This window comes from Hyperoodon ampullatus, assembly GCF_949752795.1.
Source record: "Hyperoodon ampullatus genome assembly, chromosome: 17".
NCBI lineage: Eukaryota > Metazoa > Chordata > Mammalia > Artiodactyla > Ziphiidae > Hyperoodon > Hyperoodon ampullatus.
Window position 1 is genome coordinate 12224706 of NC_136930.1, and position 16786 is coordinate 12241491.

Sequence of the window (16786 nt, forward strand, 5' to 3'; positions counted from 1 at the left end):
GTATGAACACATTTCCAGTAAATCTAACCTCCCCAAACCATGCCAGATTTGTTATTTTAATATATTCAACATTAAATTCTGTACATAGAGTAAAATCTAAATCAAGCCCCGCCACCCAAAAGAAAAAGAAAAGGAAGTGACAGCAACCGAGAGTCATTTTGCAGTGATTCAAGTTTCAGTCCATGAAGGATCATTCTATTTTAATGGCTCATCTTTAAAAGCCCGAAGAGAAGTGTATTACAGGTGGTTATGTCAGCAGGGATATTTTCTACCTTCTTTGTTGTAGATCATGACAAGTGTCAGCCACTACAGCTTCTGGGCTTGTTAAACCCTCAAAGTAATCACCCCCTAAAAAGGGCAAAACCCAAAATCCCCACAAAATAAAAGACAAAAAGCTCAACCCAAATGTTTAGTGCATTTGACAAAATATTATAGGTACTTAGCAAATGAATAAGAAAATAAAGAAATAAAATAAAACAGTGCAGGAAGAACTATATAATGTTTAAGATTTTTATATTACAGACCTGCATCTCTGTACAACTTTTCACAGAAGGATGATTACCAGTATCTCAGATAGCCTGAGTGTGCAAAAATCTTCAGAATAAGAATACCATAGTTGCTTAATATCTTTTACCATGAACAATAATTTCTTCTTCTCCCCCCAACCCCCAATTATAAACATTTTATCCTTCAAAATACAGCTCTCCTGAGTTGTACTTCTTGCAGAAGTTCAAATCTTTACATCTAGAGTTCTTTGGGTAAGTTTCACTTCCACACCTGCCAGAAATATGTGGGGCTCTCCCTGCCACCAAGGACAGAGAAGGACACGTGAGCATATAAGCTGACACTGTGGGGAAAAAAAGCTCGTGAACCCAACACGACAAACAATCCATCAGGTTACAAAAAGGGACTGAAGCACTGCAGGTTCGAGCTGAAGTTTTAAGCTTCTTTATCAGTAACCCTTAGACACTGCAATTCAGAGAAACCATTTTTCAGGTAGGAAACCTCAGCTCCGGGGTCCTTTTGAAGAACAGAGGGATGTAAACGCCAACAGAAAAATATTAACTTCCCATCATTGCTTGTTTATTCCAAGTTCCTGTTCAGGTGGTTGTGATATCTGAAAAACTACTCCAATTCGCAGAAAAAATCTTCTAAGAACGGCACGAAGTTCAGGAATCAAGTCAAATTGCATAATTTCACATAAGAGAGGGTAGTAGAATGATGCGTGAGCTTTAAACTGGGGGGAAACGAATTTCTCTGTTAGTAGTGCTTGCACTGCAAACCACAGAACCTCAAAGTGCCTTGAGAGGCAACCCACTTGGGGGCAATGCCCTGATGGGTGAAGACCGGAGACGCGTCTGCATAAAGCAGTGATTATTGATCATGCAGCTGAAAGACTGAGAAGTGTTCAAAACTTAATACATACATTATTCACTTGGTATGTATGTATGTATGTATGTATGTATGTATTTTATACATACATACATACATACATACATACATACATACATACATACATACGCGGGCCTCTCACTGTTGTGGCCTCTCCCGCTGCGGAGCACAGGCTCCGGACGCGCAGGCCCAGCGGCCATGGCTCACGGGCCCAGCCGCTCCGCGGCATGTGGGATCTTCCCGGACCGGGGCACGAACCCGTGTCCCCTGCATCGGCAGGCGGACTCTCAACCACTGCACCACCAGACAAGCCCAATCTATCCTTATTTTGAAAAACATTTTCCATTACATTTCCTTGACAAACGTACGACAAACGTTTAGTATTTATCATTGTTTTCCCTGGGTAATAAGCAAAAGAAGGAAGCCAAGCAAGAACCACAGCTGAGTTTTTATAAGCTATGGGGTATTGAAACTGCATCTTTTATTTGGTAAATAAAATTTTAATTTTTAGGGAAAATTCTACCTAATACTGCAATACAAAATATGAGGTCTCCAGGCAAAGATTATACATTCCATATTTATAGTTCAACTGATCCACTTTGTATTTTTGCTGTAGTTCTTTAACCTCTGGATACTAGTCGCCTATTTTCTGTCCTTTTCTGCTCTCCGCACCCCACAAGCTACAAGTAAGCAGTAATGACACACCGTGGTCAGAAAGCAAACTGTGGAATAAAGCAGATGGATGGGAAGTCCTTCTCGGCCACTTGGCTGTTGGTGCCTTAAGTTACTTCTCCAAGCTTTACCTGGCCCACGGGTCAGAGGGACACACACGTGGACAGGGCATGCGGCTTGGGATGGCTATCTGTGGGGCACCAGGTAGCATTACATGGCCTCTACGGGGTCCCAACCACCACCATGGCCTGACGTGTCAAAATTCAGGCCACCGGACTAGGCATTTTTAAACCTATTCAGGGATCACAGTAGCCCATTTCCATTTACGTGGGCTGAAAGTTGCTAGATTTTTTAAAGAGTGAAATGCGTATTTCTGAAAACTATATATATATATATATATATATATATATATATATATATTATATATATATATACACACACACACTGCTATACATTTATATTTCATCTTTATTTCTACTGGCTTAAAAGTCTTAAATGAGTTTATGGCCCATTCACTAGATGCTCTGGGTCGCATGGAACAAATCAAAATGCCAAAGGAATGGCTGAAGCCTGGAGCACAGGCCTGGGGCCCAGACGCAGCCGTGGTCGGGGGCGGATGGAGGGAAGGCTGGTCAGCAGTTTTTTTGTTTGTTTGTTTTTTGTTTTACGGTACGTGGGCCTCCCACCGCCGCGGCCCCCAGGCTCCGGACGCGCAGGCTCAGCGGCCCTGGCTCACGGGCCCAGCCGCTCTGCGGCATGTGGGATCTTCCCGGACCAGGGCACGAACCCGTGTCCCCTGCACTGGCAGGCGGACTCTCAACCACTGCGCCACCAGGGAAGCCCTGGTCAGCAGTTTTGAAAATGGGGCAGAAGAGACTTCAGGGGGCAGGATGGGAGTTGACCATGTGCGGGAACCCGAGTCGCGGGTCAGGGTGTCTTCAGGATCCCTGCCCTACTGAACCCCTACAGAATCACTGACTGGAGAACACGGCGGGGTGAGGAGGGAGCAGGGGGCGCCAGTGAGGTGAGAGCAGCAGGGGCCGCAGCCCGGATGCCAGCGAGGCTCGGGGTGCCATACTTACCCTATTGTCGCTGATCTTCAGGACTTTAGTTAGAAACAAAAGCAGTAAGTTAGTCCAGGCTTCCCGATGACTTTCCGATGTTAGGGTAAGGAAGTAACTCAGGGCTTCACTGCAGACACTGGAACAGAAAAGGTTCCCTGTCACACGTGCTCGCACACCTGCTGGTATGACATTCAGAGAGAACAGCTGAGACGAGGAGGGCGTGGCTCTTAGGAACCTGCCAGACTCCATGTGTTTACATTAACTGGAGTCTCAACATAAACATTTATACGTTATCCAAATAAAGATATCAGAAGAAGCCACTGCAGCTTACCAGGAAACGCACAGTTTCCAAGTTTCGCTGAATGCAAAGCCACCGTGCAGGAGTGCGTACAGGCTTGGCATCAGGAGACCTGGGCTGAAACCTGGGGTGACCCTTCCCCTCCTGCATTGTGACCGGGATGTCTCTGGGCCTTAACAGTCTCATCAACAAGAGGGGGAAACAGAGCCCAGGTGACCACCTGGCATTCTAAAATGAATTTAATTGGTCTCTGAAAACATCTATTCCCCCAAGAAGACACAAAAATACAATGTAGGGGCTTCTCTGGTGGCGCAGTCGTTAAGAGTCTGCCTGTCAATGCAGGGGACACGGGTTTGAGCCCTGGTCCGGGAAGATCCCACATGCCGCGGAGCAACTAAGCCCGCGATCCACAACTACTGAGCCTGCGCTCTATAGAGCCCGTGAGCCACAACTACTGAAGCCCCTGCGTCTACAGCCCAAGCTCCGCAACAAGAGAAGCCACCGCAATGTGAAGCCCGCGTACCGCAGTGAAGAGTAGCCCCCGCTCGCCGCAACTAGAGAAAGCCCGCGCGCAGCAGCGAAGACCCAACACAGCCAAAAATAAATAAATAAATAAAAACAACGTAGACAGCAGTATTCCTTCTGAATGGCATGTTTCATTCTTAGCGTGAATTTAAATTCTAAAGGACAGAATCTTAACGTGTCACGAAGTAAAAATGGAGTGCAAACAAAACATCAATAGAAACTCCACACACTTGTTCAAACTAAATGCAGGCAGGCAGGTTTTCACATTCACAGATGGATCGGCTTGTAAAAATAGAGCTATCTATGGCATGAAGAAAAGCCTAAAAATTACAACATTTGAAAATTTTAAGACATAGAACTTGCTCCTTTGTCCTGTAGCAGCAAAAATAGACGTAGTTTGCTTGCATCTCACCAACTGTGTGAGAGCACGTTCGTCTGTAAGACTGTGTTTAAGTTCCACAATCTCTTCCTCAGGCCCCAAGGTACCCTCTTGGCCGGGCAGGGCTGCGGACTCGGTGTTGTGTGTCCATCCCCATCCCCGCCCCCCAGCGGACTCGGTGGTGTGTGTCCATCCCCATCCCCGCCCCCCAGCGGACTCGGTGTTGTGTGTCCATCCCCATCCCCGCCCCCCACACACCGCGCGGCCCTTCCCGCTCTGAACCGAGCCGCACGGGCCGAAGCCGGAAACCCAGCCCCGAGCCTTACTTTAAAAGCCTCTGCTGGACCTCCTCCCAGGCGCTGGCCCGGCTCTCGTCCATGTACATCCGGAAGAGAATGCGCAGCCCGCAGGCCAGGCTGCTCGTCTCCTGCTTCAGAAGGTTGGGTTTGGATTTGCCCTTGAAGCCTGCAGAAGGGGGAAGGGCCGCGTTAGGGAGGAGGCGCATCTCACGTGGAGGCAAAACAGCCTGCGTGGCGCCCAGGCCTCGCGCCCTCCACGGGGTCAGGGTCACATGGAGAAGGCGCTGGAACCTGTGCGGGAGGCGGGGGAGGCGCCTAGTCGGGTATTTTTGCGTTTAGAACTCCCTCCCCTCAAGCTGGGGCCCCGAGATACAGAACAGCTTTGCCTGGGAAGGCGCAACTCTTCGAAGGAGACACACTTCAGCTCTGGGCAGCCCGCGCGGGCCACACCCCCGCAGTGGGGAGAATGGGCCAAAGGTGAGCAGCCCGGGGCGGGGGCCTGGGGAAGTGAAGAGCCTGGTGACCTCGGCAGGAACAGTAACTGGGGTTGAATAAAGGGGAAAAGGTAAGTATGGACTAGTCCTTACAGAAGTGAGGTGGTGAACGGAGCAGAATGAACAAAGCCTGGGTGGGTTTAATGAGGAGCTAGAGAGACACTGGGGATAAAATAAGTCACGCAAACGTAAGGCATCCAACGCTCTGCCAGAAGAGTCTGGTGTTTAAGGAACGGCAGCTTCCTTCTTTTTTCTGCATGTTCTGCAGCCTCTCGCTCTCTGGCACCATTTTGCACCTAATAGGCACCAAGTAACTATTTCTTAAATAAAAAATCAGCTATGTCAGTAAAATTATTATAAAGCTTGTTTTTTACTTAAATTTTCCAACTTGTTCAAAAACAAATCCACCTCCCACTTCAAAGCCCTGCACTTCCCTTCCGAGGTCTGGCCTCAGGAAAGGGCCGCTTGTCGCACGCAGCCGGTGTCGGTGTCGACAGGAGGGCCCAGACCGGGTAAACAAGACGAAAGACAGTCTGAAAATCAGTCGAATAACAGTCTGACTAAACACGGGAGAGACCCATCTACCCAGGCAGCTACCTGGCTTTTTAGACACCAGAGAAAGGCCTGTGGTAGGGCGGCGCGCTTCACTGGGCAGGCACGGGACCCCACCCACAGCTTACCCGCCTTCCACAGAGCCGTCCTCTGGTCACTGTTGGAGTTAAATGCTTTTGCAAATCTGTGTGACTCCAACAAGCAGTCCAGCAGCTTGAAGAGTTGTTGCGATGTTAGAAAGCGATACATTCCTTGGTCCTGAGTATCAACTCGAACGTCCAAGTCCACGGCATCTCTCTTCGGGAAACAAACCACCGCAGCACATGCACCCAGTCAGAGGTCAGTGAATTTAGATCTCAGGGCTCCCCGAAGACCCGTTTTATGAGCAAGCCACAGAACTTAATCTGTGCTGCCTCAACAGAAAAGGTCCACCTTTCGCTATTAAACTTCCAGAAGCTTCATGCTGTGCATCCTGGCCGCCTCCAGTGCCTTCAGCTCCCCCCACACCGTTCCTGACCCCAGAGCCCTGCACCCACCAGACCCGGCCTCTCCCCGCCGCCCCACCCCGTTCCTTGCCCTCCCCACGTCCCCGCTTCTCTTCACCAGTTTGAGGCCAGGGACTGTGAGTATAAACGTTCCCGTGCACAACCCCTCACCTCCTCTTTTCAGTAACTGGCTGGCAAAACCGCCTACTACGTTGTACCGCACAACACACACGACTGGAGAAAGGCGGGCTTTCTCTTTAAATCCAGGGGCTCTGGGTGCTGCCCTGCAATGCCTCCACGCCCTCCCAGCCCACTCTGCTGGACGCCTCACTCGCGTTTTTCTCTTCTCTCCTCAAGGACCTAAAACTTTCCTCCCAGCCTCACCTGGTAGATGACTTTGCTTCCTACCTCAGTGAGAAAACAGAAGAATCTCCCACAGACTCCGGCCACCAGACAGACCAACGTGCCGAGACTTTCTAACCCACCCGCTTTGCGTGCCCTCCTGTTACCATCGCGAACTGTCTGTGCTTCTATTCCAGGCGCCCCCAGGGCTCTGCGCCAGGTGCCCCCCATTCGCTCTGAAAGACGCTCTAGCAACTGTCCCTCCCTCTTCTGCACCGTCTCTCTCGCTCTCCCGGGGGAGAGTTTTCCGGGCTGCCATACTGCCAACCTTAGTGACCAAACAAAGCGAACCCTTCTCTTGAGCCCCTCATCCTCCCCCAGCGATTAGCCCATTCCTCTGTACCCTGTCTTAACAGCAGAACTCCTTGACAGACTTATGGATATCTGTCGTCTGCAATTCCTCTCTTCTCTTGTACCCATTTTAATAATGCTTTTGTATCAACATTACAATTAAACACAACGTCAGGGTCAACCGGAGTCCACCAAATTGCTGGAGCAATTCTCTAGGGCAACTGTCGGTGGCTTCTCACCTGCCCTAAGGAGCATCTGACAGGGCTGATCACACCCTTCTTCTCAGGACACCCTCCTCATCTGACCTGCAGGGCAGCACTGTCTCCCGGTCTCCCCCTGCCTCCCTGGCTCTTGTCCTCAGGCAAGAGGACAAGAACCTGCCTCATCACCTGCCTCATCACCTGCGCTCTAAACCACTGACCCTCCTCCCAGCTCTGTCCACTTCGTCAGTCCCACGGTTTAAAATGGCAACTATGTGGCGATGGTCTCTAGCTTGACCTCTGCTCTGCAGCCCAGACCGTGGCGCTATCTCCCCATTCAACAACGAGCAGTGGCCCTCGCACCCGCTCACCTGCGCTGCGGCTAAGTTTTCCGCGTCCTCCTTCTTACTTGTGGCGGGAAAGAACACGATGCTGTCGATGGTCTGGATGAGTTCCAGCTGCACAACACATTTAATCAACAGGGCGGCAAACAATTTTTGTTCTGGAAATTCTGTGAGGAAACCCACCCCAATGCACATGCAAACAAAAATTATTTTGAATCCTTTATAATTTCTATGACATTACAATGCTAAGGAAACATTAACACGTATGAAGGTAACCTGCACACATCACACTGAGGATAGCCTGCTTCTGCACATAAGCACTACTCAGTAAAAGCTTCATTTAATCGATATTTAGAAAAGCCTTAGAAAATTACCTTTTTAAGTAAACAAAAATATTCAAAATGACTTAGAACAGTGAATATGTTCAAGAAGGTTCCACTACAAATTTTAAGATAAGACTTAATAACTATTCCTCAATGAAATGTATCAAATGGATTAAAAGCTACAATTTTAATAGCACTTACTGCAAACCCAAGTTTGACCTTTAACTATAGGTTATATAAAATCCTCAACCAGAAGAAGACAAGGGGAACTAGATCTGTGAGGCAGGAAGTGAGGGGCAGACGAGAACTCTGACCACTGGGACGATACTGTGGGTCAACCAGAGCACATGTTTGCTTCGGATCCAGGTGGGCAGCTGTAGCTAAAATGACCCCATGTTTCCAAAGGGATTCATAAGCACAGAAGTCTATGAAGAGTTCCGCTGAGTGCGTGACCATAAAAGTAAGCACACTGGAAGTAACCGGTGCTCAGGCACTGCGTCCCTCTGGCCTGAACGACTGCGCTCGACGGGCCGTTTCCTTAAGGAGAGACATGGTCATGGAAGGGTTTCCACTTCGCTGGCCATCGGGTAAGCAAACGTAGAAATAAGTGCAAGGTTCAGAGCGACGACTCAACAGCTGAGGAGCTGTGAGACCCGGCAGCGCTGGCCCAGCCCCAAGGTCGGCTCTCAGGGTGGCTCTTCGGCACCTGCACAGCCGCCCATGGCGAGGGCGCTGCCTGTCCATCGGCCTCAGGGCAGCGGCTCCAGCACTGGACGACTGGACAGTCCTTCAGTTTTTTCCCACTTTGCTATTATTACAAACTCCCTTTTCTGGCACCAGTTTCAAGAAGTTAGTTTTTTTGTTTTGTTTTGTTTTTGGCCGTGTGGGATCTTAATTTCCCGACCAGGGACTGAACCCGGGCCATGGCAGTGAAAGCGCCAAGTCCTAACCACTGGACTCACCAGGGAATTCCCCAATTTCTACAAGTTAAATTCAGGTTTTAGGGATTTGGGGGAGATAGCAAAACAACTTGCTTAAATTTATTCGTATTTAGGTCATAACGACTCCTTTCCAGAGAGTGTTCAGAAAGGCTGATGTACTGAACATTTAGTTCTTAGTACCAGATCTCAAGTCAAAAAACATAAGAAATCCAAGACACCCCAGTCCCGGGGGCAGGGCATCCTGGCAGCGTGCCCGGACTCGCAGGGACGCTCGGGAGGGGGCTGGCGCCTAAGGAGACGCGTCCTGATCAGCTCCAGTGTCAGCTGGACGGGCATTCAGGGCTGTCGGCCGGGAGCTCAGAGCTCTCCATGCCTCCCGGGGTCCTTTCAGAACTGCAGGAGGAACTTGGTCTCATCAGCAACGACCAGCTGCATGTTTGGGGGACGGTACCTATTTGAACAAATTTCGTTCACAAGGGTTGACAGTGCCAAGGGTCATATTAGGCGACCATTTCACTGGGTCACCCAAGGACGGGGGCAGAGCTGAGCAAGGACGAACAAGGGGGAGGGCGGGCCCTGGGCGGAGCCCAGCTGGGGCAGCGGTGGCCTCTGCGCGTGAAGAAGGAAGGAGGGAGCCGCCCCTGGCACAGGGTCACGGCGACACCTCCCCACGGGCACAGCAACCACGACTGTCCCCTGGGCGAAGGGAAGGGCCCCTGGGCCACAGTGAACTCTTCCTCGAGGACCTTGAGGGGGCGGCACAAGGAAGGAAATGCCAGCCCTCAGGTCAGAAGGGCGGGGCGCAGCGCTCTCCACTCCGTTCGAGGGACGATCCCAGATCAGGCAAGTAAAAACCTGCGGACCGCGTCCTTCCCTTACAAAGCGAAGTGTATGTAAGTTCAGTCTTGGGGCTGAGTGAGAGCAAAGCCGTGTCCTCACGGCACCTTCCAGGGCCGACCAAAGCTGTGAGAGACCCTGACAGCTGCGCTCCAGAGCCCAGGAATGAAAAATGCAAACAGGCCGCTCATCACCACCTATCTCCCTTCTAAGGAGCAAGACACAGTGACTGAAGCTGGAGGCTCCTTTCAAGGAGGACACCAAATCTGTCGTCCCTCAAAAACAAATGTAAACACCTCGGATTAATAAAAATTCCCTGAAAAAATTTAACTGAAAAGGGATCGATTACCCAAATGTAAGAGCTACAAGTGTAAGGCTCTTAAAAGAAAACCCTGGGGAAAATCTCTATGACCTTAGCTTTGGCTATGGATTCCTAACTATGACACCAAAAGCATAAGCAAAACAGATAAACTGAACTTCATCAAAATTTAAACTTTTGTACATCACAGAATTATTATCAATAAGAAGTAAAAAGACCTTCAGAATAGGAGAAAATAAATATTTGCAAATCATATATCTGACGTGGGTGTAGCGTCCAGAGTACGTAAGAAACTCTTAACAACTAACAACAAAAAAACAAACAACCCAGTTAAAAATAAGCAAAGGACATGAATAAATATTTCTCCAAAGGAGATATGCAAATGGCCAATAAGCACATGAAAAAATACTCAACATCATTAATCATTAGGGAAATGCAGAGTAAAACTACAATGAGACAACACTTTATACCCCCTAGAATGGCTATTATTAAAAAGAAAAAGAAAACGGAAATGTCTGTGAGGAAATGTCTCTGAGGATGTGGAAAAAATGCAGTTTGCTGGTAGGAATACAAAATGGTGCAGCCACTGCGGAACACATTCTAGGGGCTCCTCACAGAATTATCTTATCACCCAGCAAGTCCGCTCCTATGTGTACACCCAAAAGAATTAAAAACAGGTGATCAAACGACACTTGTACACAGAGATCCACAGTAGCATTATTCATTATAACTAAGAGGTGCGACAAACCCAAATGTCCACCAGCAGATAAAAGGATAAACAAAATGTGGTATATCCATACAAAGGACAATTAGCTATAAAAAGGAATGAACTACTGATCCATTTTACACTGTGGATGTACCTTGAAAACATTATACTAAATAAAAGCCAGACACAAAAAGTCACACTGTATGATTCCATTTACATGAACTGTGCAGAATGTACAACTCCATAGACACAGAAAGCAGACTGGAGGTTGCTAGGGGCTGGGGAAGAGGAGAAGCGGGGGCAACAGCATAATGGTTATGGGGTTTCTTTTGGGGTGAACGTTTTGGAACCAGATACAGTGGTGACTGCACAACGTGGGGAATGCACTAAACACCACCAAACTGTTCACTTTAAAAAAAACGGTTACTTTTGCTATGTGCGTTTCACCTCAAATTTAGAAAGCAATTAAAGTTGTCCTGTTTTCCTCTAGGGAGGAGGTCCTCTTTCCTCTGTGAACCAAGTTAGTAAAAAACAGAAGGGATTCCCCTATTTTGTGAAAAGAACCGAAGAAAGTGAGGGGAGGAGCAGCGCAGTGCTCGGAGGGCTTTGCTCCTCGATGCCCTGGCCACTCCCTCTCTCCTCTCAAGACCCACGTGCTTCAAACAAACATCAGCTGAAAAGCACTGCAGAAAAAAACCGGTCTTGTAGGTGTCAGCAGAGTTCCTGACCATCTGCCGGGGGCTGTCCAAGTTGGAGCAAACACAGTAAGGAAGTGACCACACAATTACAGTATGTGTTTGTTAATAAAAGTAAGAGCAAAACTTTCATGTCTTGCCTACATAAAACAAAATACACAATTTATTTTTATTAAAAGAAATAACTCACTTGCTGTGGGTTTAATTTTGCTGACTTCTTCATTCACAGTAGAGACAGAAGCCAGTGGAGCTTGCTGTCTATTATCTGCAGATCTTGGCTGAATAGAATCATGAATATCTACAGATTTCTGTGATATCGTATCCTAATAAAGTAAAAAAATTCATTTTAAGTACAATGAATAAAGCTTAACGATGAAAACAGTTTCTATTACACTGTTTTTAAAAAAATTACGTTGTGTCCCTATGAAAATCACATTGTACACACTGCAATTATGGACATACTGGGTAAGTTATTTAATATTACCTGCACATGGATAAGAGCTGATAATCTTTTAGAGAAAAGCTTCCTTTCTGACCCTCACTGAGATCAGGCCTGACACCACCCAAGAGCAACAGAGAGAAATGCTAATAAGCTTCACTACGTGGAAACACTTGTCAGCAATACCCATGAATTGTCATGAAATCGAAACAGAAACACACATGGTGGGCAGGGGTTTCTGCGAGTTTTGTGTAGGCTGAGCCCAGGAAAGCTTTGTAGGGGTGCATTTAGGGAAGGATAGGATGTTGTCACCCAAGAAACCATCAACCAGAAAGGTCAGTGAGAAGGTGACCAACTAGGAGAGCAGTGCATGGAGAGAAGCTGAGGTCCAAGTCCAACAGAGCCACTCCAGACCCGGCTCCAGCTATGTGTCACCTTTGGGAAACCAATGGATCTTCCGGAGCCGAGGTTTTCTGATCTGGAATCTGAAAATGGAGGTGACACTTTCCTTGCAGGTTGTTAAGGATTTGGCAGTAAATCCTTAACGCTTTAACAAGCCTTTGACACTAGAGGTGTCAGACGATATATGGCAGCTGACATTACAGCTTGACTTGGTTCCAGCAGGAGACCAGATGCACAGCCAGGGCAGCTGCAGCTCCCGGACGGAGCCAAGGAAGAGACTGAGCAGCCTCGAGGGGCACCGCTGGGCCCACCGCATCGGCCCAGCAGCAGGCAGCGTCGCCGAGCGCGCGCCCCGGCACACGCTGTTCTAACGACTTCATGTGCAGCACCAGATCTAATTCCCACCGCAGGACTCACTTTAACAGGAGGTTAAGTAACTTGCTAAGGCTGCAGAGCTAGTCAGTGCAGAGCCATGATTTGATTTGGGGTCTAGCGTCACAGCCCACCCTGCAAACTACTACACTGTACAGCAGAGGGAGCACAAACAAAAGCCCAGAGAGCAAGCGGGGAGCGGGCCAAATTTAAGGAAAACAAAAATGAGAGCAAGCTCATCCTGGGCTGGAAACAGGATGTCATAAGCGGTGGAGTCTGTGATGAATGAACAACTCCAGCGGATCAGGGTCATGGAGCAATGCGGGCCCGATATGCCACATGTCACAGTTCTCAAGACACGTTCAGAGTGGTGCTCTTCTGTGAGACCTAAGTTTTAGCCACTGACAATTAGTTAAGAAATTAAAAAGCTGTGGGGGACAGATCAGGTCAGTGGGCATAGATAAGCTACCTCTGGCTTCCTGGGTTTAAAATTCAGTAACATTAGTGGGAGAACAGCAGAAATCTGAATAAAGCCAGATTGTAGTATTGTTTCAGTAGTAATTCCCTATTTTGTTAACTGCACTGTGACTATATATATTTACTTATTTTATGGAAAACACACTAAAAATTTTAGGGGGAAAAGGGTGTGTTATTTTCAAATTATTTTCAAAGAATCCAGAAAAATGTATGTAGGGAGGTGGGGGAGTGAGAGAAGAGGGAGGTGGAAATAAGAAAGCAAACGTAGTACAGTGATAACACTTCGAGAAACCTGGTGTGATGGTCCGTTTCCTGCGTCAATTTGGCTGGGCTATAGTAACCAGTTATTCAATTAACCACTATTGCAAGTGTCGCTGTGAAGGCATTCTATGGATGTGGTGAACACTTACAGTTACGGCTGTAAGTAAAGGAGACGATCCTCAATAATATGGGTCAAGTCTCATCCCATGAGTTGAAAGGCCTTAAGGGCAAAACTGAGATTTCCCTGAAGAAGTTCTGCCTGTGGACTACAGCTGCCCAAGAGTTTCCAGCCTGCCCACCTGCCCTACACTTTCCAACCTTGCCAGCCCTCACACCTGCTTAAGCCAATTCCTTGAAATTAAGGGGAAAAAACATATAGGGATACATATACATACATATATTACACACACACACATGAATAGATAAATATGGACACACACAGGTGTAGATTATCTCCTACTGGCTCCATTTCTCTGGAACTGGAGAACACTGACTGATACAGATTTTGGTACCAGGAAGTGGGTGCGGCCATAACAAAGACCTAAAAATGTGGAAGTGGCTTTGGAATTGGGTAATGGTAGAAGCTAGAAGAGTTTTGAGGCGTACAATAGAAAAAAACCTAAACTGACCTGAAGAGACTGTTGGTAGAAACATGGATGTTAAACTCAGTTCTGGTGAGGATTCAGAAGGAAGTGAAATGCCTGGTAGAGAAAGCTTCCATCATCCTAAAGAATACACACACACACACACACTCACACACACGGTCATGACTAGAACGCTGATAGAAATATGAACATTAAAGGTGCTTCTGGGGCTTCCCTGGTAGCACAGTGGTTAAGAATCCACCTGCCAATGCAGGGGACACGGGTTTGAGCCCTGGTCCAGGAAGATCTCACATGCTGCAGAGCAACTAAGCCTGTGAACCACAACTACTAAGCCTGCGTTCTAGAACCCATGAGCCACAACTACTGAGCCTGCACGCCATAACTACTGAAGCCCACGCGCCTAGAGCCTCTGCTGCGCGACAAGAGAAGCCAGTGCAATGAGAAACCCGCGCACCACAATGAAGAGTAGCCCCTGCTCGCCGCAACTAGAGAGAGCCCGCGTGCAGCAACTAAGACCTAACGCAGCCAAAATAAATACATAAATAAATAACTTTATTTGAAAAAAAAAAAAAAGGTGTTTCTGGTGAGATCTCAGAAGGAAATCAGGAACGTGTTATTGGCTACTAGAAGGATGGTGATCTTTGTTATAAGTTGCAGAAACCTTGGCTGAATTGTGTTGTACTACTGGGTGGAAAGTGGAACTTGTAAGTGAGGAATGATTCAGAGGGCAAAGCTGAAGCACCAGAGGGAGAAGCCATGGGCCCAGAAGGTAGGGCAGGGTACCAAGCTACAGAAATTATCCTCAGGCCTTGAAACTTAATGAATTTGCCCTCCTGGGTTTTGAACTTGATTAGGAACAGTGACCCTTTTACTCCTTCCAAGCTTCCCTTCTGGAATGAGAATGTTTACCCTGTGCCTGCCCACCACTATATTTTGCAGCAGTTAATCTGTTCTACAGGTTCACAGGTCCACAAATGGAGAGAAATTTTGCTCCAGAATAGACCACATACCTGATTTAGATGACTTAGATGATGAGATCTGGGACTTTTGATAAGATGATATTTACCTGACATTTTGGACTTGGTGTTGATGCTACACTAAGTTGAGACTCCAGGGATGTTGGGATAGCATAAATGACTTTGCCCGAAAGACAGACATGAATTTTGGGGCACCAGAGGATAAATAATGGGTTAAACAGTGGCCCCAAAGAGGTAAGTCCAAGTCCTAACCTTTGGTACTTGTGAAGGCTACATGGAAACAGAGTCTTTAAAGTTAAGGATCTTGAGACGAGATCATTCTGAATTTGGGGAGGACCCTAAACCTAATGGCTAGTGTCCTTAAAGGAGAAAGGAGGGAGAGATTTGGCTTCACACAGCTACGTTAACATGGAGGGATGTGTGTACAAGCCAAGGACGCCAGGGGCTGTCGGCAGCCACTAGGAGCTAGAGGAAGCAAAGAAGGCTTCTCCTTAAACACCCTGGGAGGGAGTGTGGCCCTGCTGACGCCTTGAGTTCGGACCTCTGGCCTCCAGAGCCGTGACAGAATAAATTTCTGTTGTTTTAAGCCACTAAGTTTGTAGTAATTTGTTATGGCAGATCTAGGAAGCAAATAAGCTGCATGAAGGGTCTATCAGAATTCTTTAAACTGCTTTTGTAACTTTTCTCTAAGGTGAAATTATATCAAAGTTGAAAGTTTAAATAACATCCAATAATATCTTCAGCTTGGTATGTAAATCCTTATGGAAACTGGTACCCGCCTCTTGCGCTCTCAAAATCCTTTTACTCTGTCTCAAGACCATCTATATTTTACGACATCTTTTTAAAAGAGCTGGGCTCATATAAAAGAATCTGCCCCACGGTAGAATACTTACCACAAATACTTAAGTAATTTAATATATGCTTTATCTGTTAAAACTTACCAGCTGCTTTTCACTCACAGGAGACGGAGGTGCAGGAGCAGCTTCTCCAGAAGCAGGACGCCAGGTCAAGAGCCTTTAAAACACCAAAATCACACCAGTCACTGAGAGTGTGAAGCACGCCGCATCCAACATGTTTTGAAATGAAACAAGCTGGGAAGCAAGTTCAAGGTGTCCTACAAATGATCCAGGTGCCATCAAGTCATTTAGCAAGACTATGTCTTAGTTTCCCAATCAGTAAAAACTCCACTACAATTCAATTCCAAACTTATCCCTTAGAAAAAGATGATAATTAATCGTAAAATACAGTATTTACAATATTGTAATACAAAATACAACAAATTTTCCTTAGATTATTACATTTACAGTAACTAAACCAAATGCTGAGATTTTCTTTTTTTCAATTCAGAACCACTGCTTGGTTTAATCTGGATGAATAAAATCTTATTAAATCACTTCATTATGACCCAAATTTTAAATCATCAGACTAAAAGTTTGGGTATATAAAAAATTTAATTCGTGTATTTGTTATGGTTTTACAGGAGTCTGATTTGCAATAAACACAAATTCAAAGAACACTGAGATATTTTAAAAAGGATTTCTGTTATGAGAAATCACTAATTACTATCAAACCTTTCATGTCCATCATTCAATATACAAATATAAAGTTGTATAAAATCTTCTTACGCATGTGGAATTGTGGTTTTGAAGATGTCCAGTGTGCAGTTACAAGTTTTATCCCAGATTTCTAGGGTAAATTTTTCACCATTCAGAATAACAACATTCTCTAAGCAGTTCGTACCAGATCGTGCTAACTGCTCATTGTCTAGAAAAGAAAAGAGCAATTCATTTGTGTATTACCAGGGTCACATTTAACACTTTGTGTCACTTATCTGGTACAGACCTACCTTGCTGCACACACCAGTAGAGCTGGGCAAAAATGTCATCCAAAAGTACATCACTGAGTACTTCTAAATACTGGGTGAACACATCGCAGATAGCATAAAGCGCATGATTACATGTCGTTGTCATCCACTCAGCTTTCTACAGGGGAGACGGTCAGTAAATGAAGGTCAGGCCATTCATCAACTACTAGA

The 16786-nt window shown here is 46.7% G+C and overlaps 1 protein-coding gene across 5 annotated transcripts in view; it reads right to left on the reverse strand.

The window, feature by feature from the left end:
• Positions 1-1072: 1072 nt before the first annotated feature.
• ARFGEF1 (ARF guanine nucleotide exchange factor 1) overlaps positions 1073-16786 on the reverse strand; it is a gene marked incomplete at both ends in the record, with an annotated part of 133656 nt that continues 117942 nt past the window's right edge. For 2 of the 5 annotated variants that reach the window (XM_079722429.1, XM_079722427.1), the window contains 9 exons: positions 1073-1237; positions 3147-3264; positions 4657-4795; positions 5804-5972; positions 7425-7564; positions 11409-11541; positions 15693-15765; positions 16377-16515; positions 16598-16733. In XM_079722429.1, coding sequence (XP_079578555.1) covers positions 1073-1237; positions 3147-3264; positions 4657-4795; positions 5804-5972; positions 7425-7564; positions 11409-11541; positions 15693-15765; positions 16377-16515; positions 16598-16733 — 1212 coding nt within the window. The remainder of the gene's footprint in view (positions 1238-3146; positions 3265-4656; positions 4796-5803; positions 5973-7424; positions 7565-11408; positions 11542-15692; positions 15766-16376; positions 16516-16597; positions 16734-16786) is intronic. The other 3 variants (XM_079722431.1, XM_079722428.1, XM_079722430.1) reach the window with 3 other exon arrangements.